Consider the following 23,591-nt stretch of genomic DNA (forward strand, 5'->3'; position numbering starts at 1 on the left):
AGCCCGGTGGTCCAACCTCCCAAGGACATCAGCCTGTCGGTCCCGCCTCCCGAGGACGTCACCCCGGTGGTCCCGCCTCCCGAGGACGTCATTATGGTGGCTCCACCCCCCGAGGACGTCAGTATAGCGGCTCAGCCCCCTGTGGACGTCATTAAGGCGGCTCCACCCCCCGAGGACATAATTACAGCGGCTCCGCCCCCCAAGAACATCAGTACGGCGGCTCCGCCTCCCGAGGATGTCAGTACGGCAGCTCCGCCTCCCAAGGGCGTCTCGTCGCTTCAGCTGCCCGTTCCCGTGACCCGGAAGGGGTCGTCCACGCCTGTTCCTGCGACCCGGAAGGGGTCGTCCTGGTGTGTTTCTCCCTGTCCCTGTCCCGGTTCCCCAAGTTGTTACCCACTTTGTGCCCATACCTGTCTCAGTTGTTCATAGCATCTTTGCCTCTGTGTTTACCTCGCCCTGGCCCTGCCTATAATGCCATGCCCCGACCCAGCTCCTGGGCAGTCTCCATGTCTCCGGTCCCTGCCATGCCCCGGTCTCTGTACCCTGCTTTCCCCTGTTCTGTTCCTCCGGTCTGTCCCGTAGTGTCTTGTCCTGTGTCCACTGTCCCTGTCGCTCGCCGTGTACCCTGGTTCCCTGTTCTGTCCTAGTCTGGTTCCCTGTCCTGTCTGCCCTTGCGTGCCCCGGAGTGGCACGCTTGGGGGGGGTACTGTCACGTAGGGCTACGCCCTCCTCTCTTTGCTGTCCCTGTTCCTCGTGTCTGTGTTGTTCCTTGCACGTTGGTCCCGCCCTGCTTGTCTGTTGCCCTGGTTTCCGTATGTCTGCCACGCCCGTGTTGTCAGTGTGATCAGCTGTGTCTTGTTAAGTTCCGTGTACTTATAGTCCCTGTGTTTTCCTAGCCGGTTGTCGGTTATTCGTTCTCTGAATGAACAAAATATCAGAATGTTCAGATTGAGGGTCAAAGACAGTAAATCATAAATATTCCCTTATCATAGGGCTGTGTTTATAGCCTCACCTTCTATGTTCGCTTCATAAACTGTTACCTGTGGTGCACTGTTAGTGGATGGGAAGAACACTACTACGTCTCGTTCATCTATAATCACATGAAGAAGAAACACTACTCCATCTCATTCATCTATAATTATGTGAAGAAGAAACACTACTACGTCTCATCTCGTTCATCTATAATCACGTGAAGAAGAAACACTACTACGTCTCATTCATCTATAATCACATGAAGGAACACTACTACGTCTCGTTCATCTATAATCACGTGAAGAAGGAACACTACTACGTCTCATTCATCTATAATCACATGACATTTGCAGAAGGACCACATCTGTTTTTTGTCACATAACACATTTTTAATAACACAGAATCTGAAAACACAGCTTTGGTGTTGAGATGGTCAAAAGTAAGAATTAGGAGCAAAATATTTAATTGTGCCTTGTGTTACCAGTTAATAAATTTAATGTTAATTAAAAAATGTAAAAATTGAAAACCGATCTTTTGAATTGTTTATTTTTATTCTTATTCTTTACAGTAAAAAATATTCTTTACAGTTTGCAAGGTTATAGATGGATGCTTGCATGTACACTGCACAGTTGCTTGACAGATCAGATCAGACAGATATAAAGTCCCAAACTTGATTCAGAGGAGCATATACAATATTAAATCCAAGTATCACCACTTTGAACAGTGCCCTGAAACAAACACATGAAGGTATTAATACCACAGTTCTACATTCATTACTGGTATCACTATGATTTCAGTTTTTATGATTTCATTATGATGGCAAAACACAGAACCACTCTGATGTTCAAGTAAACCACAAACTCTAAAATTCTGGGCAAATGAAAAGCTATGAACTAGATTGGATAGAAGCCCTTACATGTAATGTTTCCCCCTATATAACTGCAGTCTGTTCTACATTATGGATAATGTGCACATACAAAAGAATTATATTATTAACAAACACAAAAACGTTTCCAGTTTATTAGTAAAAAAAATACTAAGTCCCATTAGTAACAACATATTGAAAAACATTTTTCTCCTCAAATTCTTCCAATCAATTTTGTTGTTGCAAAATGAAAATATCTGAAAGTGCATCGTATATTTAGTTCACATGCATGCTACTGTGAGCAAAAAGAAGAACAAAAGGAGAGACAAAAGTCCTTACTTAAACAGATCCTCAGACCTGTTTTCATCCATCCCTTGTGTCAGATACTTGTATTTGCCAATGATCTCTGAGAAACCATCCACAAATACTCTGCAGAAAGAATATGTGCAATGTAAATCAGTGTAAATCATTACAGATCAGTGTAAATCAGTGCAAAACAGTGTAAATGAATTTAAATCAATGCAGATCAGTGTAAATCAGTGTAAGTCAGTGTACATCAATGCATATCAGGACCATTTCCCCACATTTAATGATGTACACATTACAAATTTGGGTGTTAATAGTTCTTCCTTGATGAAAGTCGTTAGCCTGATAAATTTGTGAGTTACAAGCAGAGCCGGAGTGGCTAATCGGGAGATTCGGGAGGATTCCCGATGGGCCGGCTCATGTCAATCTCTAGTTTGGGCCAATTGGGAGGGAAAAATAATTTTGGCCGGATTTGGGCATGAAACTCCCGGGCTGAAAAAGGGGCCCACTCCGGCCCTGGTTACAAGCCAAACCCACATGGCGTTTCACAATTACAGAGATCATTACATTTAAGAGAATAATAATCACACTCAAGAGATCATTACATTTATGTCACGGTACGGCGGCCCCCTACTGGTCGCCCCCGTCTACAGCAGCAGCTTGTCCTGTGGGTGTGGTGTTGTGTTCGTCCCTCAGGTGGGCGGAGCCCGCGATCCGTCTCACCTGAGGGTCGTTTGTTTGTCTATATATGTCTTGTCTTTGTACCAGTTGACTGCTGGTTATTATATCCTTAATTCGGATCAGTTCACGGGTTTTGGTTTGCGCACTTTTCATATTAAACCATCCTATTTCCCTGAGACTTGGCGTGATCGCTTCCATTTATTTTCGCTCACCCTGCCCGTCACAGAATAACCAGCCACCTTCGGAAGCCGCCAGTCTCCTTTACTTTTTCCTTCGTTCGTGGTCATGTCTCGTGGTAAGTGTTTGTCTGCGTGGTGTTTTGTTTGAAGAGCTCCGCCGTGCTTTTGTGTTGTGTGTGTGTGTGTGTAGCACGGCGAGGACCAGGGCAGTCTGCCCTGAGACAGCTCTTCATGTCCGTTGTTTGTGTGTCGGAAGAGTTTCGCCGTGCGTTTGTTTTGTGTGTTGCACGGCGAGGATCAGGGCGTCTTCCCTGTATACTCTTCATGTTTTGTGTGGGTGAAGTGTACGTGTGAATGGGCGTGTGGACCAGTGTGCGTGCTCGTGGTGTTATATGTTTAGTGTTTCGTGTGTGACGCGGGTGCCGCTCGTCACTGTCGCCTCGCTCCCCTGTCGTCTTGTGTTTTGTGTGGGGGAGCGACTGCGAACCTGAGCGGCACGTCACAATACTACCGAGCGCGCATGTAAGAGTCCCGTTCGTTCATTGTTTGTACACTGTTTTTTGTTTGTCTAGTCTTTGCGTGTGTGTTGTTCTTGCGTGCCTGTGATATGTTGTATGTAATTCCACACATGCTCCTCCCCCTTGAGTGTGTGTTGGGGGTGGACCAGTGATGGTCCCATGCCACAGAGTGTGGTATGGAGGGCGTCGCTCCTGAGGGAGGCCCTGACCAGGAACGTGGGGGGTTCTCCTGAGCAGGTGGAAGTCCCCTGCTGAGACGGAGACCCCTCCCCCATTGTTGGGGGGATCAGGGTAGTGCGCGTATGTGTTTTGTGTTGGTGTGTGTGGGTGTGTGTGTGTGCATTTGTGTTTTATGTGCAGGTGTTTCTCCCTGGCGGTGGATCGTGGCGTTCCTGGGCCTTGTGGAGGTCTCCACCTGGCAGGAGCCCCCTTATGTTGTGGGGTGACCGGAGCCCGGTCTTAAAGAGCCCCTCCCTAGAGGGTTGGGGCCCCTGGATGTTTGGGGACCATGGGGCTCCGGTCTGAAGAGCTCCTGCACAAGACGGAGACCCTTCCACGGGGTCCTGGAGGTGACGTAGCCACGCCCCAGGGAGGTAACCTGCACACACATACACCCCGGACGGATAAGGAGCCGTGGCCCGTCGTCCTCGCACCTATGGGGCTATGCGGCTTAATGCCGGTTGGGGCGTGAGGGCCTTGTGACCGACCGGGGCGTGGTTTTGTCTTGTTGACGGCCCAGTCGGTCCAGGGTCCCGCCCAGGTAGGTGAGCTAACCTGTGTTTGTGTTTTGTGTTTCAGCTCCGGGACTACAGGGGGTGTGTCCCTTGTCCCTGCCTGCCTGCCCCTTTGTTTTGTGTGCTGCTGCTGTAGGCCGCACAGCCGGTGGAGGGGAGTGCGGCTTGGAGGGGGGATCTGTCACGGTACGGCGGCCCCCTACTGGTCGCCCCCGTCTACAGCAGCAGCTTGTCCTGTGGGTGTGGTGTTGTGTTCGTCCCTCAGGTGGGCGGAGCCCGCGATCCGTCTCACCTGAGGGTCGTTTGTTCGTCTATATATGTCTTGTCTTTGTACCAGTTGACTGCTGGTTATTATATCCTTAATTCGGATCGGTTCACGGGTTTTGGTTTGCGCACTTTTCATATTAAACCATTCTATTTCCCTGAGACTTGGCGTGATCGCTTCCATTTATTTTCGCTTACCCTGCCCGTCACAATTTAGGAGAATAACAATTACACTCAAGAGATCATTACATTTAAGAGAATAATAATTACACTCAAGAGATCATTACATTTAAGAGAATAATAATTACTTTCAGTAGATAATTACATTGAAGGCACAAAATAGAATATAATATAGTCAAAGTGCATAGCTGAAAGAGAATGTGTTTCTCCAAACTCCAATGTGCAGATATAAAAACACAACACAAGACATACAACTAACATGACATAAATAACAAAGTGACAGTGCAGATGCAGTAAAATGTATGTAACGGTAGTGAGTTATACTATAAGAGGGAGATTTATAGAGAATTATAGTCAGAAATGGAAACTATAATTTGAAACGTAATGTATTATTATAGCAAAAGTTAAGAACCAGGTAAGCACCCCAAGAACAGACCCAAGAAGACACATTAAGATGTACTTCCTGCATGCATTAAGTATGTGTTTATAAATATATATATATATATACACACACACACACAACACACACACACATTCAGTGTTGGAGAAGATTTTTTTAAATATCAATGACTGAATAAGTAATTCATAATACAAGATGTACTGAATAAATAAAAGTGTATATTTCAAACAACACACATACTTTTAAGCACAATACTCACCTTTGAGCTTCGTCTAGTTGCTCCTGAGTAAGTGCTCCGCTGGCCAGGAGTTTTTTAGTGCAAATCAGTCTTAAATTATTCCAGTTGCTGTGAGATACATAAAAACAAAGCTTAAAAGAGAGAAGTCAATGCATTGTTGTGCAATGCTTTAAATTTCACAGGGCCATGTGTTGTTGACTAATAAATGTTTAACCCAAAACACTGACTGAAACTCAAACCTGATTCTAAACATTTAGCAAGCTCCATTAATTAAACATGTTTATCATTAATATTCATTGTGTGGAAAAAGGAACTCCAGAATATTTTGGTTTAGGAAGGAGCGCCACTCCTCTTCCACCAGAGACCTCTCGCCCCTGAGGGTAGGCTCCCTCGAACTCTGCTCCACGGAGAAGACCCCTGAGAGCGAGCTCGAGGGGGAGGAATCAGAGGGCGAGGAGGAAGAGGAAGACCAGGCTCCCTCAGTTTGTTCCGCCCTCACCGTATACTACGGTGAGGGAGAAGAGGGAGAAGAGGAGGCCTACCCTCCGTCGTTATACGACGCCTCCACGGTGGACTACGGTGGAGAGGGAGAGGACTACCCCCCGTCGCTAGACGACGTGTCCACCGTCGACTACGGGGAAGAGGAGGAGGAGTCCGAGGAAGAGGACTACATCCCTCCGCCCGTAGGTCCCTCTACCACCGTGGAGGAAGGCGAGGAGCAGGAGTACGACGAGGATGAGTATCCTCCGTCGGAGTGCTCCGCATACCCCGAGGAAGAGGGCTCCTATACCGAGGAGGAAGAGGAGAGCCCTCCCCCCTCGGAACTGTCCGCCGGGACGGTAAAGAGGGGGAGGTGTCCAGAGGCGGGCTCATCTCCAGAGCGCTCCCCAGCCAGCGACATGGACTGTTCCCGGGGTGGCAGCTCGGGGCAGCCCATGAGCTGGAGCCGTGGCAGTGATGAGGAGATGGAAGCAGAGGAAGCCACTCCCACTGCCAGGTCCGGAGGGAGATCCCCGGGCGAAGAGGGATTCCCGTACGGCCCATCGAGGGGTGGGACCAGCCACGCTGCACCTGGCGCGTTGGCCAACCGCGCTGCACCTGGCGCGTCGGCCAACCGCGCTGCACCTGGCGCGTCCGCCAGCTGCGGTGGAGGGTTTGCAGCAAGGGCAGGAGGAGCACCGCCCACCGCAGCGCCTGCAGGACCAGTAGCTCCCGGTCTCTCTCCCCTAATCGCCCTCCTCCTGGCGCGCAGCCTGGCGCCACTGTCATGTGTGTCCGTCCCAGTTTTTGTGTGTCTTCCCATGTGTGTACCAAATCCCTCTTTCCCGTTTGTTCCTCTGTGTGTAAGTGTTCCTGTTTGTGTCCGTTCCGTTAAATGTGTCTAACGTGTTTTCCCCAGTCTTCCCAGGGAGGGTGTTCTAGGCTGTTCGTGGCGGACTCTCCACCGAGGGCGGTCATCTCCCAGACGCAGGACTGGGCGCTTCGGATCCGCCCATCGACGTGGGTTCGGGGCACTCGGTCCTGTTGGCACCCCGGGACGGGTAGTGCCCTTGGTGGGGGCGTCTGTCATGTTACGGTCCCCGAACCCTTCCTTTGGGGCGTATGTTAACGTTGTCTGCGTCTATTCGTCTGCGTCAGTGTATCTCCGTGGGTGCGGGTGCGTCTTGTCATTATCCGTCTCACCTGTGGCTCGTCTCATCATCACGTGGGGTTGATGTGGTCTATTTAATGTACGTTCGCGCAGTGTCTTGTGCTCGTCGTTGTCTGTTCTGCACGTCGTGTGTGTGTGTGCTGAATGTTTCTCGTGCGCTATTGCACAATCTTTACATTAAATAAACGTAACCGTGAGTCAACCAGTGGATCCGTGTCTCTTCTGTCTGCCGCCGCCTACCGTTACAACTGCCTTGCACCTTTTGAATGTCACACATGTAAATTTGGCCATTTCATAACATTTTTTGAAAATACGTAAAATACCTCACTCACTAAAAACAGAACTGAAGTTTTGTATTGTGGTGTTTAATCTATGGTGGTGTTTAACTTCATGGTTGTGTTTAATTTGAAAACAGGTCTTACACTGACAGGCTTGTGGCTGTTTGATCATCAATGTTCCTGTTAATCCTGTCTATGAATTCCCAGAATCTATCAATCAATGCCCTTTTTAACGCCCTGGGGATTAAGAAATACATAAGTATTCAGCCATTTTTACTACAGTAACAAATATTTTTAGGAAACATTACATTTTTACTTACGGAATTTGTGGAGGCAAAATATGTGATTTCTGCTTCTCCTCTCTTACAAGCCTATTGGCTTCTTGACAGAATGATTTCCATTTTTCCAAAGTTAATTCTCTGTAAACAAGAATAAATTATGACATTAATAATGAATGAAATACATATGCACATGGTTCAATGAATGGAATTACTGTAAAACATGAAGTTTTAAGAAGATAAATACATTCAGTCTATATTGTAAATTACACTGAAAATACACATTTTACATAAACCTCAGCTGCAAATTAAGCATAGCAATAACCATAAATATTACTGTATATACTCTGTAGTAGTAAAATAATAAGTACTTACCCAAATGTTTTAAACTCATCTTCACCTACAAGAGCCACTGTTACATTCACAGCTCTAAAATATAGTCTTTTCATCTCAGAAAACACTCCCATTTTGGACAATTTTTCAAAACTGGGATATAGGTGAATAACAGTCCCTCTGCCCACAATCCTATGAATTGTTAAAGAGAAAAAAAGAATGATTATGTAGTTTAAAAAATGGTCTTCATTGTGTATGTGTTCTCAAACCCTGATGTAGACCTAATCATAGACATAAACAAAAACATAAAAACATAAATATGACCTTAATGTGATTTATATCAGTCTTTCACTGTAGATTTGTGGAAATGTACATACATATATACAGACAGACAGACAGACAGACAGACAGACAGACAAATAGATAGATAGATAGATAGATAGATAGATAGATAGATAGATAGATAGATAGATAGATAGATAGATAGATAGATAGATAGTGTTTATTAAATGTACTATAACACACATGGGTATCTATTGTAATGTGAAAAATACACTTGAAACTAACACTTGATTTAGTTTTACCTGACTGTTTTCCACCATCTCTCTTCACCAGCTAAAAAGAAGGGAAGTGCATATATATTTAAGGCCGTCTGATAAATCTCCACCATAAAATTTGCATCTCTAGGACAAAATAAGACAATAAAAATCACGGTTAATAAATCTGTGTATAATGTTTTATCTAAATACTCACTTTACAGCAGTAAAGGCACATCTTTTAATAAGATGTCAAAGAACTACAAGAACAAACATCATTTGGGCCAAATGGTGCAATATAAAGTCTAACAGTGTGGGACTGCCCTGAGGGTTAAGGCTGCCTGGACTTGTCTGGCCATTTCTGAAATATGAGGTACCAATTTCCACCATGGAAGGGTCAGCGTCTTCCTACAGAGATGGCTGGGTCTACCTGGAAGCGTGAATAGTATTGTCCTGTAGTATAGTATTGTGGTAGGAATTATCTCCAGCTTCCTCCAGGGTCTAAGGACTGTAGCGGACTCTATCGACACAGCAAGAGGCAGCAACCAACAAGTGAAGCAAGCCCATCACCTTTGTGAAGGCAGGTGAGAGCTTCACCAGAGGATTTCTAAAATTATGATCTGATCAGGTTCACCAGAAGACGTACAGTATTTTGGAACTTTTGTGTGTGTTTATTAAACTGTTTTGTATGTAAAATGTAATCTTGTCCTGTATTGCACTTCCATAATAAAATAAGGCAACAATTCACCAATGACTGACACCCATTTCAGAAAAAAATAATGTACAAGACATTTTAAATAATATACAAAAATAATGAGAATAAACCAGTATCAATGATAAAGACAAACATAAGCAATAATCAATGAAATTAGCCATATTTGTCAATTGTGAATTTACACTCCAATCGAAATTTGTCTTCCGCATTTACCCATCTGTGCAATTAGAACACACACACAAACACACACTAGTGATTACTAGGGGGCTGTGGTGCACACATGCCCAGAGCAGTGGGCAGCCCTAGCCCAGCGCCCGGGGAGCAGTTGGGGTTAAGTGCCTTGCTCAAGGATACCTCAGTCATGGCCTCAGGCCTGGGAATCGAACCCACAACCCTCCGGTCACAAGCCCAGTTCCCTACCACCAGGCCATAACTGCCCCACATAATCAAAACTACATGCACTGCATTTTGATATTTGTCAGAGTTGTTTACCTCCAAGCTTCACTCAGTGTTTCTGGGTGTATTATTGGCAATACCATTTCATAAAGTGTTAGCAAATAGTACGGCTCATCCAGCTGCCTGTAGAAAAATATGTATGTTTGTGGTTATACAAATGCAAACCAGTGTAAGGTTATGAAGAAATGTAAAGTTATAAAGTACTTGAAGACTTACAGGTGTTTAGAATAACATAAAAGCATCATATTCCAACATATCTTTTTACAACCTTATTTTATCTTACATAGATTTAGTAGCAGTTAAAACATTGTTACTATGGTTGCACTATTGTTCTGATTAGACTTTTTATGGACTGTCAAAAATTATTTAGAGGAAAAGTTGAACCAGTAGCAACAGATGTTTATGCTGGATTACACTGGATTACGGTTTCCCCCTAGATTATTCTTTAATCCAATTAAATTAGAATATCTTGAGCTTGTGCCTGAACATTGTGGCTTTTTATAAGACAGTGTCAATGAATAAATACACACACACCTTTGTTTTGATGTTATTTAAATGCATATCCTACCTTACAATGTCTTCATACTGTTCATTAAACTCTGGAGTATAAGTCAGGTTCAGAAATTTATCCCAGTAAAAAATTAATGTTTTTGAGGCAATGCTGAAAATAAAGAACAGTGGAAAAGGGAAGTGGCATATTCACCATATTCCCCACAATCTCAATATTTACCATATTTCTTATAATCTTCATATTCCCCCATAATCTCCATATTCCCCATAACCTCCATATTTCCCATAATCTTCATATTCCCCATAATCTCTATATTCCCCATAATCTTCATATTCTCAGTTATCTCCATATTTTCCTACACATTGAGTCAGACAGTACTGACCTAGTGTAAGTGTAACATTTTTGTTATTAATACTTATCATCCAAACATTGTACAGTACAAAAATATTACACATGAAGAGCGTCAGAGACATTAACAGAGAAATGCTGAGTAACAAAACTGTTATAAGATAAAATAAGAATATTAAAACTGAAACTAGAGGCATTGACTGAAGTTTTTACTATGATATGATTCACAGTCTGATTTTTTAGTTGTTATTCTAATATTGGGAAGAGAATTTCATTATCATTCTGACAATAATAAATCTCTCATCTATAATAAAATAATACCTTTTACATTTATCACTGAATGATATATATAATCTACTGATATATTGTGCAACCTACAGAGCAGACATAGCATCTCAGCCCGTTTAGATTTTAGTTGGGCAAAATCAACTTGCTACACATCACAGTGATAAACAGTTGATACATATGCTTACCTTACTGTTAAGAGAAATGTATCTTTTTCTTTCACCTTCTCCAAAGCTTCAATTTCATTAGCCTTAACTCCAATCGCAAACAAAGCAGACCTAGCACTTTAAAACAGAAAATAATTATGTTAAATGTATAAAATATATAAGTCATAAGATATAACTGTTAGATATTAAAAGTGTATTCATAGTTCATTCGTGTAGTTCTCACCAACATTATCAAACACCAGCAGAGAACCCATGCAGGGGCAAATGAACTAATAAATATAATCATTGATTAATTATAATTAATAAATATAATTCATGATAATTTATAAGAATGATTTGTGTTTGAAATGAAACAGATACAAGCTTTTCGTCTGAATGAGAAATAATAACAGATATTTTATGCCAATATATCTAATCCTTGCCTCAATGGCAGGTAATTGCTCTGTGGTTGCAATTGATCAATTAATCAATAAATGAACAGTAGTATCATGCAACTTTAAATAATTTCTTACCTTTCATACAAATAGTCAAAATCTATTTTTTTAATCTCTGAAATCACAGTCATACTCTCTTTAAGAATGTTCACCAGAAATTTTTCCATAGTTCTGTAAAGTGCAAAGAAAAAGGAGTTAAATGTTTGTGGGTTAGATAAATGTTTGTGGGTTAATTATTTATGATATGATAATCAGTGATCAGAGTTATTTAGTAACGCGTTACTCTAATCTGACCACTTTTTTCGGTAAAGAGTAATATAACGCGCTACTATTCCCAATCCAGTAATCAGATTAAAGTTACTTATCCACGTAACTATTTTTATTTTCCCTAGTAAAAATATATATTTTTGCTTTCTTCTTGGCTCAGTTCTACTTTTGCGTCTGACCGTAGCGCTCGACTCCGCACGCTGCGCGCGACCCTGTGAGAGCACGTTTTACAAGTCATTTTTTGCAGTGTCCTCCCGTAACGATATGTGGTAGTGTAAAGAAACACCCCTCAAAAACAGGGGAAGGAACATTTACCTGACGAATTTTAATGTTGCACTGTGTTCCACGTTTGAAAAGTGCTGGAATTTTGACTAACGTAGCCTACTTTAAATTGCTTGAAATTGTAATGGTATTTCGTTTCACAAGTAGCTGTCTGACTGAACAGTTCACTTGTATTACGTTTACAAATAAATGTACAAATAATACCGCGCAGCTACAAACGTAATGTCTGGAGATACTGTAGCGACTACTACTGCTCACGGTGAATTCACTAAAGCCCCCCCGCACACAGCGAGCAACTAGCTGAGCAAACTTCTTTCTTTACTTTTGATTAGTGATGGCCGTTAACGGCGTAAACGCCAAGGTGTCATGTGACTCTAAGCGAGCTTCCAATTGGCTGGTAACGAAAAGTTGCTGAGCCAAATTGCTCAGCCGAGCGCACACGGTGAGATTTCGGGCACGCGTTCCAGAAAATATCAAACACGTTAGATAAATGTCTCACAGGCACAAGAGGCAGAGTTGCTCGCTGTGTGTGGGGGGCTTAACGGACACTTGGCCACTCAAGGAGTCTGGCCCCTTAAGTGACACTGGGGGGCGGAGCCTGCGCACACCAGAGTTGCGTTATCAATAAAGTTTCCCTACATCATCCAATTGCACACCCGGAGAGCCAACCGCAGTTTTAGACCTGCAGTTCTAGACCTGCAGTTCTAGACGTGCCGTAGTTTTAGATGTATGTAATGTAATATCCAGATAGTGTTTTAGTATGTCGCAGGAGCAGATGGAAGAATGATATTTATAAGCAACAATAATATATGATAGATATATGATAATGTCTAAAGGTCATTTTTGTGTTATCGTAATGTTTATGTCATGAAGGATGAATCTGGCTAACGTTAGTGTGTCTTAGTTCGTTAGTTCTGGCTACCTTTATGGCTACTTTGTAGCTACTTCGACTTTGAGAGAAATGCTAGTCCTGCGAATGTAAAATGGACAAAAATTAAGTATTATATTGCGATCGATCGATCGCCAGTGTTTGCGCCAGAGCGAACTGGTAACTCATTGAATCATAGATATGGATCAGAGGTAAATAAACTAGATTTTTTTTCGGCGTGAGAAATCGGATGTGTGGCGTGTGAGCGAAAAACCCCAAGTATCACATAATATTTGCTAGTTGCATGCCAATGAAGGTATACGAGTAAAATAAATCACTCCTAACATTCTGGAAACGTATGCTTACTCACTGAAAGTATCCGGACATTATGGAATTTTTGCTGATTTTTAATACAAAATAGCCTATGCCAGTAATCCAGTAGTTTAATTAAAAATAAAATATCTTCAGGAGACAAGCTGTGTGTGTAAATGACAAAATTAATCAAAACTCCCTAAAAGAACAGGGAAAATGAGGCGTACTACTTCTATTTAAATACAAAATGTGGTGTACATTATCGTTTAAAACTTGTCAAATGTTAGAGATTTGGCTAAAACAATTGAGAATCAATGGGCATATTTAACAAATAAACTCCTTATACAATGGATTATTACAATATACAAGCCCCTGAGCCTACGGCATGCATTGAAACTGCTGGTCTAGAACTGCAGTTGGCTGTCGTTAGCTACATTCCGAGCCGCTAGGTGGCGCATGTCTAAAACTACAGCACGTCTAGAACTGCAGGTCTAAAACTGCTGGTCTAGAACTGCAGTTGGCTCTCCGGCTGTGCAATTGGATGCATCTCCCTCGGATTAAGCAGTTTCTGCCTCGGTTACCGAACCTGCTTCAATACATTGTTACTGTTAAAAATGCACTTCCAATAAAGTGAGTATTGGAAAAATTAATTTTGCTGCTGAATGTAACTACTAAAGTAACTTGTAATCTAACGTAGTTACTTTTAAAATCAAGTAATCAGTAACGTAACTAAGTTACTTTTAAAAGGAGTAATCAGTAATCAGTAATCGGATTACTTTTTCAAGGTAACTTAGCCATCACTGATGATAATATGCAGGAGCACTGCCTCCTAAAAAAGTACTTTGTATGGGTTTTTTCTTCTATAACTAGAAGTGCCAATACGGAAGACACAGAATTTACAATAGGTTCAGAAATGTGGTTAAGTAAGTATGCTTACGTATTGGATAGAAGGTAACAAAGAAACTCCAGCGGAGCAGAGCTGATTGGAGGAGCTTCCGGAAGGTACTGCACAATAAAAGTTCTGGAAGGCACAATAAATGAATGTGATGTAACTGAAAAGTTACAAACAAAACAACTGAAAACAGGAAAAACACACTTACCCCCAGATCTCATTCACTTTGGCTTTTTCAATGATCCCCTTTATCATGTTCACACCTCTTTTCAGTAGAGATTCACATATAGAATTGATGGCATGACAAATGAAAGAAATGAACAATTAAAAACGGATACATTATGTATTTTCATCCCACAAATCATTTGTAACAACATAATATAAATCTTTATTAATAGTGGAAATATAGAATTGTTTTTTAGGAAAGAAATGTGACTTCAGAGCTGCAGTCTTAAACAGTGTGAAAAGTCCCAACATCACTAAAATGTCCCAAAACTACTCAAATGTTTTTCTTTGCATTTTTAGGCTTCTTGTTGCTTTCTTACTGTTCCTCTTTTAACCACTGTGTCTCAAAGCTCTGGAACTCTCTTCCTGAGGAGCTCACAGACATTTCATCCCTGTACAGCCTCAATTCTTCCTCTTCCTATCTGTGCTCGAGCTTCTGTCACATGTCCTAGTCCCAGGGCCCTGTACACTCTCAATGTCAGTGGGCCCCTATAAATGCCACTAAACAAGGCACATGAGCAAAATGGGCCCCTCTCCCTACTCGGGCCCTGGGTAGTCAGGTCCACTTTCCCCCCCACTACCACGCCCATGCCCCCAGGGCCCTGACCTCTGACACTCATTTGTCTGTCTCTCTCCTACGTTCTCTGCTTCTACCTCATGCTCATCTCACATTCCCTACATTACAGGTCCTAAATAATCTCTTATAGCCCTGGTGCCTCATTACCACCACATTTTCCTCTCATTATCATTTTGGAAGCTCCAGGCATCACCTCACTGAGCTCTCCTCTCAGTGAGCTCTCCTCTCAGTGAGCTCTCCTCTCAGTGAGCTCTCTTCTCAGTGAGCTCTCTTCTCAGTGAGCTCTCCTCTCAGTGAGCTCTCTTCTCAGTGAGCTCTCTTCTCAGTGAGCTCTCCTCTCACTGAAATCTCTTCTCAATGAGCTCTCTTCTCAGTAAAATCTCTTCTCAGTGAGCTCTCCTCTCAGTGAAATCTCTTCTCAGTGAGCTCTCTTCTCAGTGAGCTCTCTTCTCAGTGAGCTCTCTTCTTAGTAAAATCTCTTCAGTGAGCTCTCCTCTCAGTGAAATCTCTTCTCAGCAAACTCTCTTCTCAGTGAGCTCTTTTCTCAGTCAGCTCACGTCTTTGGGTTTGTCTGCTATCCAGTTCCACTCTGGTTGATGATCACCTGTACCCAGCCACGCCCATGCTGTGAAGTCAGTAGTAATCTACTTTCCTAGGAATGTCCTATCATTCATTATTATTATGTCTGTTCTCGTGGTTTCATTGATTGCTATTTTTTCAATGCTTTTAATTATACTTAAATTATGTTTTTAATTCTCTTTTTTTCATTCTTTAACGCATTCACTTGGTAAGTAGAAGATGGCCTAAATAAACAACTATAACCCAGGACATTAAAATCATCTCCCATAGAGAACATTTCAGATATTCTGGACAGTTGAATAAGGTCAATACTTACTAAGGTTCAGAATGCACAGTTCTGTGTAAATGTGGTTAAATAAGAACTAAGGAATTACAGTATTGATTATTGAAACAGATATAACTTACTGTAATATGTGAAACTAGCAGTTCAGTTATTGATCAATGTATTGTTAAATATTCATTTCTCAATAGTCTGAATTGAATTCAATGCTTACGGTAGATACTGTTGAATATTCTCCTTTGTTGCTGCCATACTGATCACGTTCGTGACATCATCCTTGTAGTACATAACGAGTCTTCGCACAGTGCTGTAATCAAAGATCAATCACACACTGTAAAAAATTTCCATGTAAAATTACAGTAATTTACTGGCAGCAGTTTTACCAGTATTATACCCTATTTTTACAGTACGGATACCGTAATTACAATTACAGCATAATACTGTAAACACAATCTACACAATATTACTGTTTTTTTTAAACCTACAGCAATTTACTGTTAATTTCTGTTACAGCTAACAGAACTCTGTATACAAAAACAACAGCTCAAAGGGCAGCGGTAGCTCAGTGGTTAAGACGTTGGTGTTGCAATCCAAAGGTCCTGAGTTCGAATCCCCCCCTCCTCCTAGCTGCCACTGCTGGGCCCCTGAGCAAGACCCTTAACCATCAATGGCTGGGTTTATATTTATGGCATTTGGCAGACGCCCTTATCCAGAGCAACTTACATTTTAATCTCATTTTTATACAAGTGAGCAATTGCGGGTTAAGGGCCTTGCTCAGGGGCACCTCAGTCGTGGCCTAAGGTCTGGGAATCGAACCCACGACCCTCCGGTCACAAGACCAGTTCCCCAACCACCAGGCCATGACTGCCCTTATATAAAATTCTAGCCAAAGTATTTTTGTAATATTTTTTGTTAGCTTAAACTTAGATTAGGTTAGCTAAAAACTTAGATTAGGTTTTCAGGTCCACGATGTAACTTGCACCACAATGCAGTGTTACAACTGCTAAAACACTCAAGCAAGTAGAAAAAAATAGGGAAAAAACTCAGGATTTTCTAATCTCCCAGCAGCCATTGCTAATTACAGTTAATTACTGTAATTAGGAAATGCTCAAAAGGGGGCGCTCGAATTACCCACAATGCTTATCAGTTCACAGCAACTTCCTGTATATGAAGTATACAGTAGTTTACTGTCAGATTTTCCCTGTAAATTTATAGTCCTGTTAAAGAACAGTAAATTACCAATTTTCTGTTTGTATTAACAGTAGAGTGCTGTTTTCAAAAATAACAGCTTAATACTGTTGGAATTCTGCTGTAAATTAACAGCAATTTTTTACAGTGCACACGTCAGATTTATACAACAACAGCCTGCATGGAGTTAGTAATTGTCCAGCAAATCTGTATGTTCAAAACTGAAATCATCAAACATCTTAATTTTCAAGCAGGCATTAAAGGTGAATTCCCCTAATTACAGAGAAGTCCCTGTCCGACAGGTCTTACCGTGCTCCTGTGATTAACTCGTCCTGCACACCTTTTCCTCGTTCCTCATCATTGATTTTTTTTGCTGTCTCTTTGAAGGAATTCCAGGTATTTCGGATTTCAATTCTGTTGAAGAAATGAAAGGGTGTGATTGTACAGGTGCTGTTCTCTGTAATAACTGTTTTCCTATCATTAAAGCAGTCCCATCATGTACGGTTTACCTGTTTTTTCTCAGCATGTCATCTCTTACTATTTTCTCAGTTACTTCTTTGACTTTGTCCAGATAGTTCAGAAATACGTCAACCCCAAATTCTAGTATTTGATCGATGTTCTCATAAGGTTTTTCGGATTCCTTCAAGCAGTCCACACCTTGAGAAGAACATATGGTCTTAGATCAGATACCTGTACAACTATGTGTGATATATCTGTTTAGACCTAACATTTTTCCCCCACAAAATGATATATTAACTTACCAAAAGAAAGGAGTCCTGTTAGGGTTAAGATGCCTAAAAGCATTTTCATATTGTAATATCTGTTCTGAAAAAAGTCTGAAAACAAATGAACTGATTAAAACTTTGTTAGAAGACGTATAAAATATTTCAAATGTTTTGATGCTATAGCAGACAGAGTGCTGTCCCAGTCCTACTGATGCGATAGAGACATGCTCTTATACGGCTTGCACATGCTTTGCATAAGAAAAGTAAACAAGAAATTACAAGAGTTAGTTATTTAGTTATTTTTGTTGTAACATATTTACTTATTACTTACTATCAAATAATGAATCACACAAACTAAATTAATGACAAACTGTCCATGAGCAACACCAGGTCACAGAAATGTTTTCAGTAAATGTGCGGATCACAGAGCACTGTGTGATTTGCTACGAACCTGGCAGCCAGTAGCAGCTCTTACATCACTGAAACCAACTGAAATGATAACCACTGATCCACTGGACACACAGATTACAACACATAATGTGTATTTGTGTGAACTACAACCAATCAAACAGCAAACTGAACCACTGAGTATATTATGTAATTTTTCACTTGTTCGAAGCTTTTTACAGAATTTGTTAATTCATTATTGTATCATTAACATAAAATCATAAAACAAAGTCCTTAATGTCCCCCCCACTTTTTCAAAAGCCGATTTTGGTCCCACCCAGTTTTTACGGTTAAAACCAAATGTTTTAAATAGCGACTTGTACCCCCCCGGTCAACGATTGGCACACACACCCCGCACCCCGGTTCTCAAGCCATTTGTGTCCCCCCCACATATGAAATCACAATTATGTCCATGGAGGAAATGCACATTTCCTGATAGAAGTAATAAATCTTTTGTTTAAAACTAAGTCTTAATGTACTGAGAAACCTTTAATCCAAATTATTCACAATAAAAAGGATAAAATACACAGTAATGTTCCAACTGTTTAACTGGATTAGATCACAAGTTTAATAATCATGTACCTTTAAACGCAAAAAGAATGACAGTTCTATATGAGTCACAATGCTTACCCAAAATTGTTGTTTTACTTTGATGGTGGTTGCAAAATGATTGCTTAGTGTTACGCAAACAGACACACAGATACACAAAGACAGACAGACAGACTGAGTAAGAGTAATGTTTACACTGGACAGCAAGTAATATAACTGTCAGGTCTGATGGCACTTTCCCAGCCCACCTCCAGGGGTCCTCATCAACAGAATTCTAGAGACTCCACTCCTAAGCTGTTCGGCATTATTGCTAAATAAGTTATATTTTTATACCTGAACTCCTCAGGTTCAATCTGTCATTGTGATGTTTTGTAGCTAACCTCCATGTTTTTGGACTGAGTGACCGGCGTTAAACCATATTCTGTATGTCCTCCTTGTAGAACACAACCAATCTTCTGATAGTGGTGTGATTTTTTAGAATAGAAACAGTAATTTTCCATAAATTTACACCACAAGTTCAAGTTGGAATTAGCCAGTCTTTCTGGTTATAACAGACTGGTGTTAATAAAGGTACTGGAACTAACAGACTGGTGTTAATAAAGGTACAGTACTGGAACTAACAGACTGGCGTTAATAAAGGTAGAGTACTGGAAGTAACAGACAGTGCAGGAAGTAACTGACAGTATTGGAAGTAACAGACTGTGGAGATGAGCTTGGTGTAACCTGGGTGTTTATTTCCTTTTGAATTGCATTTAAATGGACAGCCATTAAGAGTTACTTTAAGAGCTTTTTCAGCAGTATGTTGGTTCAGCTGTATGTTAGTTCAGCATCTAATTCACGCTCACTGTGACAACCAACAAGGCAATGGAGTATGGGTTGTAGTAGGAATTATCATGGAAATAAAACAATATTGATACATAATATAAATTGGGTTAAACACTGGGTTAATATACACGACTAAACAAGGATCAAAATGTGACAAATAGCAATATTTTAAATAATTAAAAAATAATTTTGTGTCATATCAAATCAAAATGGATTTATATAGCACTTTTAACAACAGTTGCTGTCACAAAGCAGCTTTTCAAAGCAGTTTGAGTCCAAGCCCCCAGTGAGCAAGCCAAGGGCGACAAGAAAAACTCCCATAGAGCGTGAGGACGAAACTTTGAGAGGAACCAAGACTCGGGGGGGGAACCCATCCTCCTCTGGACAACGCCAGTCACCATGACAACAGTAATTAGAGAGATACATAAACAAAGAAGTGATGGGAATGATCAATGTTGTGCTTTTTACTTGTTGCATTTTTGGGGGCTATGAGCTAATCAGAACCTAGCAATGATACATGTAATAAAACTGGAAAAAACACAAAAAACATTTGTACCTAATAAAGCAGCCAGTAAGTGTAGGTGTCAAAAGAAGAACCTTCATGCATCTTAGATTCAATTAGTTAAAGTTAGATTAGAGTAATTTAGTAAAATGTTAGTATTTGTTTTAAATATGACTCAAAGGTTTGAATCTACCAGATTGTACTTACCGCATTACATTACGACTACATCGTCTTGCACACCATTACCTCTTTCCTCAACACTGATTTTACTCTCTTTGAAGGAGTTTCAGTAACCTTGGACTGCAATTCTGTAGAACAACCCAATAGGAAATTATCAGTGTGCTGGATAAATGCCACCCAGCAATTTGTTAGATCATACTGGTCTTACTTGTTTGTTCTCAGTTGGTTATCTCTCACCAGTCTTTCAGTTAGTTCTCTGAGTTTGTCCAAGTAACTCAAAAATACTTGGGCTCCAAATTCCAACATTTGATCAAAGTTCTCATAGTGTGTGATAGTCTGTGATATCTTGAAACGCTCCACTCCTTGATAAAAATAATATTAGTCATTAATTTACAATGAAACATCCTAGCTTGTGAGTGTTGAAAGAGTTATTTTAGGGATTTGGTTTCAGACACACAGCCCACATTAACACTTGGTGGGTTTATATGTACCATGAGGAGAGGAGCTTAGTTGTCTGTGCAGCTATCATTATTCACAATGACCATTAAACAGCTTTAAACGCCCTAGAATGTTTCACACACTTAAGCTCACATTCTGAACACACAGTCTGAACACACATGCATGTGTGAAGTGGAAAGGGAGGGATTTTCATGATCTTCATGATGTCAATGTGAAATGTGAAGATTATACTGAGCACAGCTTCTGAGATCGACAGTCTTACATGAGGATCTCGTAAACTGGGACACCACTTACCACTAGACAGAGGTGCAGCAAAACTCAGCAGGACCAGAACGATCTTCATCCTGAAACGAGGGCATTGGCCTGTACTGTACATGAAGAGACACAGTATATCTACTACCTGAACGCACTACATTTTGAAGTGTATAGGAAATAGTTATGAAATAGCTTCAGCTATATGTGTTTGGGTTCACAGTGGATTCTACAGGCATTTGTGTCAGTGTACACTGACCCATTAAAAACAAACAGCAGTCTGATAAGAAATTCCAAAACATTCTTGCAGCGGAGATGCAATGCAAACAGAAATCAGTTGGTGTTATGTGTCATGAATCGTGATTGCAAAACATGTATTTAAGGGGTCCAAGGTCTTTCCATTAAATTCTAGTCAGTATCAAGGATCATATTCCAGCCTGGGGACACCCGTGCTGGAGGCCAAAAGCCACTTTGTCTGGGAGTGTGTCAGGAGTGAAATGTGCCATATTGTCAATTGTGATTTTTCACCGCAATCGAAATTTGTCCTCCGCTTTTTACCCATCTGTGCAGTTAGAACACACACACACACACACACACACACACACACACACACACACACACACAGAGTGATTTCTAGGGGGCTGTGGATCACACGTGCCCAGAGTGGTGTGCAGCCCTAGCCCTAGCCCTGGGAGCAGTTGGGGTTAGGTGCCTTGCTCAAGAACACCTTAGTCATGGCCTCAGGCCTGGAAATCGAACCCACAACCCTCCTGTCACAAGACCAGTTCCCTACCACAGGACCATGACTGCCCATGAGTGCCCTGAGTATATCAGGAGTGTGTCTGGGAGAATACAAGATGCTGCAGTTCATTTAATCTTTTCTCACTAATCCAGTTATTCTTCCTGTGCTCCTCAGCAGCCCCGTCGACAGGGGGGGACAACCGGGTCTGTTGTCCCGGGCCCCAGGGCCAGGGGGGCCCATCAAAGAGCCCAGCAATTTATTTTTTATTTAAAGTCTATAATTTTTAAATAATCTTGAAATCTTTCATTAATATAAAATTCTGTACTCAAAATAAACTCAATGGCTAAAATATATGTTTTTTAACCTATCTGCATATTTTCCATTAAGTGCATACACCCCCGCATCCCACTGGAAAATGGTTTGATCCAGCACCGACCGTAACTGGCTGGTACCCGCACAACAGCGGGAAATACAGTGGTGGATAGTTAAAGTAAATACAGAAATCTGGAGCGCAGAAAAGAAAGGAAAACATTTACCTGACGAATTTTAATGTTGCATTGTGTTCCAGGTTTGAAAAGTGCTGGAATTTAGGCTAAAGTACTTGAAAATGCTTGAAAGTAACTACTTTGTTTCACAACAAATAGCTGTCTGACTGAACAGTTCTCGTGAAGACGTTAAGATAATAATAAAATAATAATAAAAAAATAATAATAATAATAAATAATGTGATAAAAAGCGAATTATTTCGAGTAAATGTATAAATATTTAACTCAATTAAGTTTAACGTGTTGGAAAATATTGAAATTGACCTTTAAAGTGAAGTACAAGTGCTTTAATTCCACATTATAAAGGTGTATGAACCCTGCAAACATGACTTTGTTCATTGCGCTGAAGCGCGTCGTGCGCGAAGTTACAAAAGTCAAGAGGTGCACGACCTCGCATGGACAGCGCGCGAGGCCCTCGCACGGTCGGTGCCACTGCGATTACGTCATTTTCGCGCGAACCCTCGCACCGCGTCAAGTATATAACCAGTCAGCTGTCAGAAACAGCTTTGATGTGTGGCTATATTGTCAAATGACGAAATTCAAATGACGTGCGCCGGGGGGGGGGGGGGGGGGGGGGGGGGGGGGCACATTAGACTTTCTTGTCCCGGGCCCTAGCAAGACTGTCAACGGGCCTGCTCCTCAGACTCTTTGGATGAGAGTTATGGATGCCACCTGTAAACCTGCCACCTGCTTTTAGATACAGACAAAGACACCTTTTACCAAGAACCTACTCCTACCTCTGGTCTTCCCCCATGGACCACCCTCAGTGTCAAGCAAAGACAGATTGATGTTTGGGTTTCCTGAAATTTGATATATTTGAATGGATGGAAACACGGAGTTACCAATGACAGAGACAGGGACTTATCATGACAATATTTTCACTGGACAAAATGTCCTCCATAGCCCAGAGTAAAATGAAAACAGATGGTAGAAAGCCAACTCTCCTGATAATCCTACTCTACTCTGCAAACCGTCCCATGTAATTACATGCAAAGAAAACAGCACACAGTACTGACGACACACAACATACACATGACAGCAAACATATAATAATATAAAGGAAATATTCTATTAATAATTAGTGTAAAGTGACTTGAGCAGCTCAATACAATGTGTAATAAGTGTTATATCATATCTACAGGGAAACAGCATGATAGGTAATAAAGGGGGTATTATAAAAGTTTTATAAATGTTAGATTTTTACACTAAATGACAATTAAATGAATCACATTAAGTTATTATTAAATAAAACGAGGCCTTGTTATGAAGAGCATACAGTGGGGAAAATAAGTATTTAGTCAGTCACCAATTGTGCAAGTTCTACCACTTAAAAAGATGAGACAAACAAGCAAGATTTCTGGCTGTCACAGACCTGTAACTTCTTTTTAAGAGGCTCCTCTTTCCCCCACTCATTACCTGTATTAATGGCACCTGTTTGAAGTTGTTAACAGTATAAAAGACACCTGCCCACAACCTCAAACAGTCACACTCCAAACTCCACTATGGCGAAGATGAAAGAGCTGTCGGAGGACACCAGAAACCGAATTGTAGACCTGCACCAGGCTG

The 23,591-nt window shown here is 41.4% G+C and overlaps 1 protein-coding gene across 2 annotated transcripts; it reads right to left on the reverse strand.

Moving 5' to 3' along the window:
• Nucleotides 1-1,544: 1,544 nt before the first annotated feature.
• LOC143517214 (uncharacterized) lies at nt 1,545-22,145 on the reverse strand. Of its 2 annotated transcripts, XM_077009454.1 has the most exons (19): nt 20,236-22,145; nt 20,055-20,155; nt 17,561-17,635; nt 17,309-17,456; nt 17,109-17,213; nt 15,826-15,918; nt 14,159-14,215; nt 13,996-14,079; nt 11,408-11,500; nt 10,917-11,012; nt 10,153-10,245; nt 9,621-9,707; nt 8,462-8,560; nt 7,920-8,069; nt 7,587-7,685; nt 7,411-7,503; nt 5,359-5,445; nt 2,177-2,266; nt 1,545-1,700 (listed from the first exon to the last, which is right to left on the reverse strand). In XM_077009454.1, the coding sequence occupies exons 3-19, from the start codon at nt 17,607-17,609 to the stop codon at nt 1,619-1,621; spliced, it is 1,605 nt and encodes a 534-aa protein (XP_076865569.1). In that variant the 5' UTR covers nt 17,610-17,635; nt 20,055-20,155; nt 20,236-22,145; the 3' UTR covers nt 1,545-1,618. The 2 variants fall into 2 exon arrangements, with proteins under 2 accessions (XP_076865569.1, XP_076865570.1); XM_077009455.1 differs by lacking the exons at nt 20,055-20,155; nt 20,236-22,145 and having other exon boundaries at nt 17,561-18,137.
• Between the last annotated feature and the right edge of the window lie 1,446 nt (nt 22,146-23,591).

Source organism: Brachyhypopomus gauderio, chromosome 6, assembly GCF_052324685.1.
Source record: "Brachyhypopomus gauderio isolate BG-103 chromosome 6, BGAUD_0.2, whole genome shotgun sequence".
Classification (NCBI taxonomy): domain Eukaryota; kingdom Metazoa; phylum Chordata; class Actinopteri; order Gymnotiformes; family Hypopomidae; genus Brachyhypopomus; species Brachyhypopomus gauderio.

Bases quoted from the DNA above. Each gene is read 5' to 3' on its own strand.
- LOC143517214 (XM_077009454.1), bottom strand. From the start codon at position 17,609: ATGAAAATGCTTTTAGGCATCTTAACCCTAACAGGACTCCTTTCTTTT. The intron at 17,457-17,560 runs GTAAGTTAATAT...GTTCTTCTCAAG, and splicing joins AACAGGACTCCTTTCTTTTG to GTGTGGACTGCTTGAAGGAA. The intron at 11,013-11,407 runs GTAAGAAATTAT...TCTGTTTTAAAG, and splicing joins TTTGACTATTTGTATGAAAG to TGCTAGGTCTGCTTTGTTTG.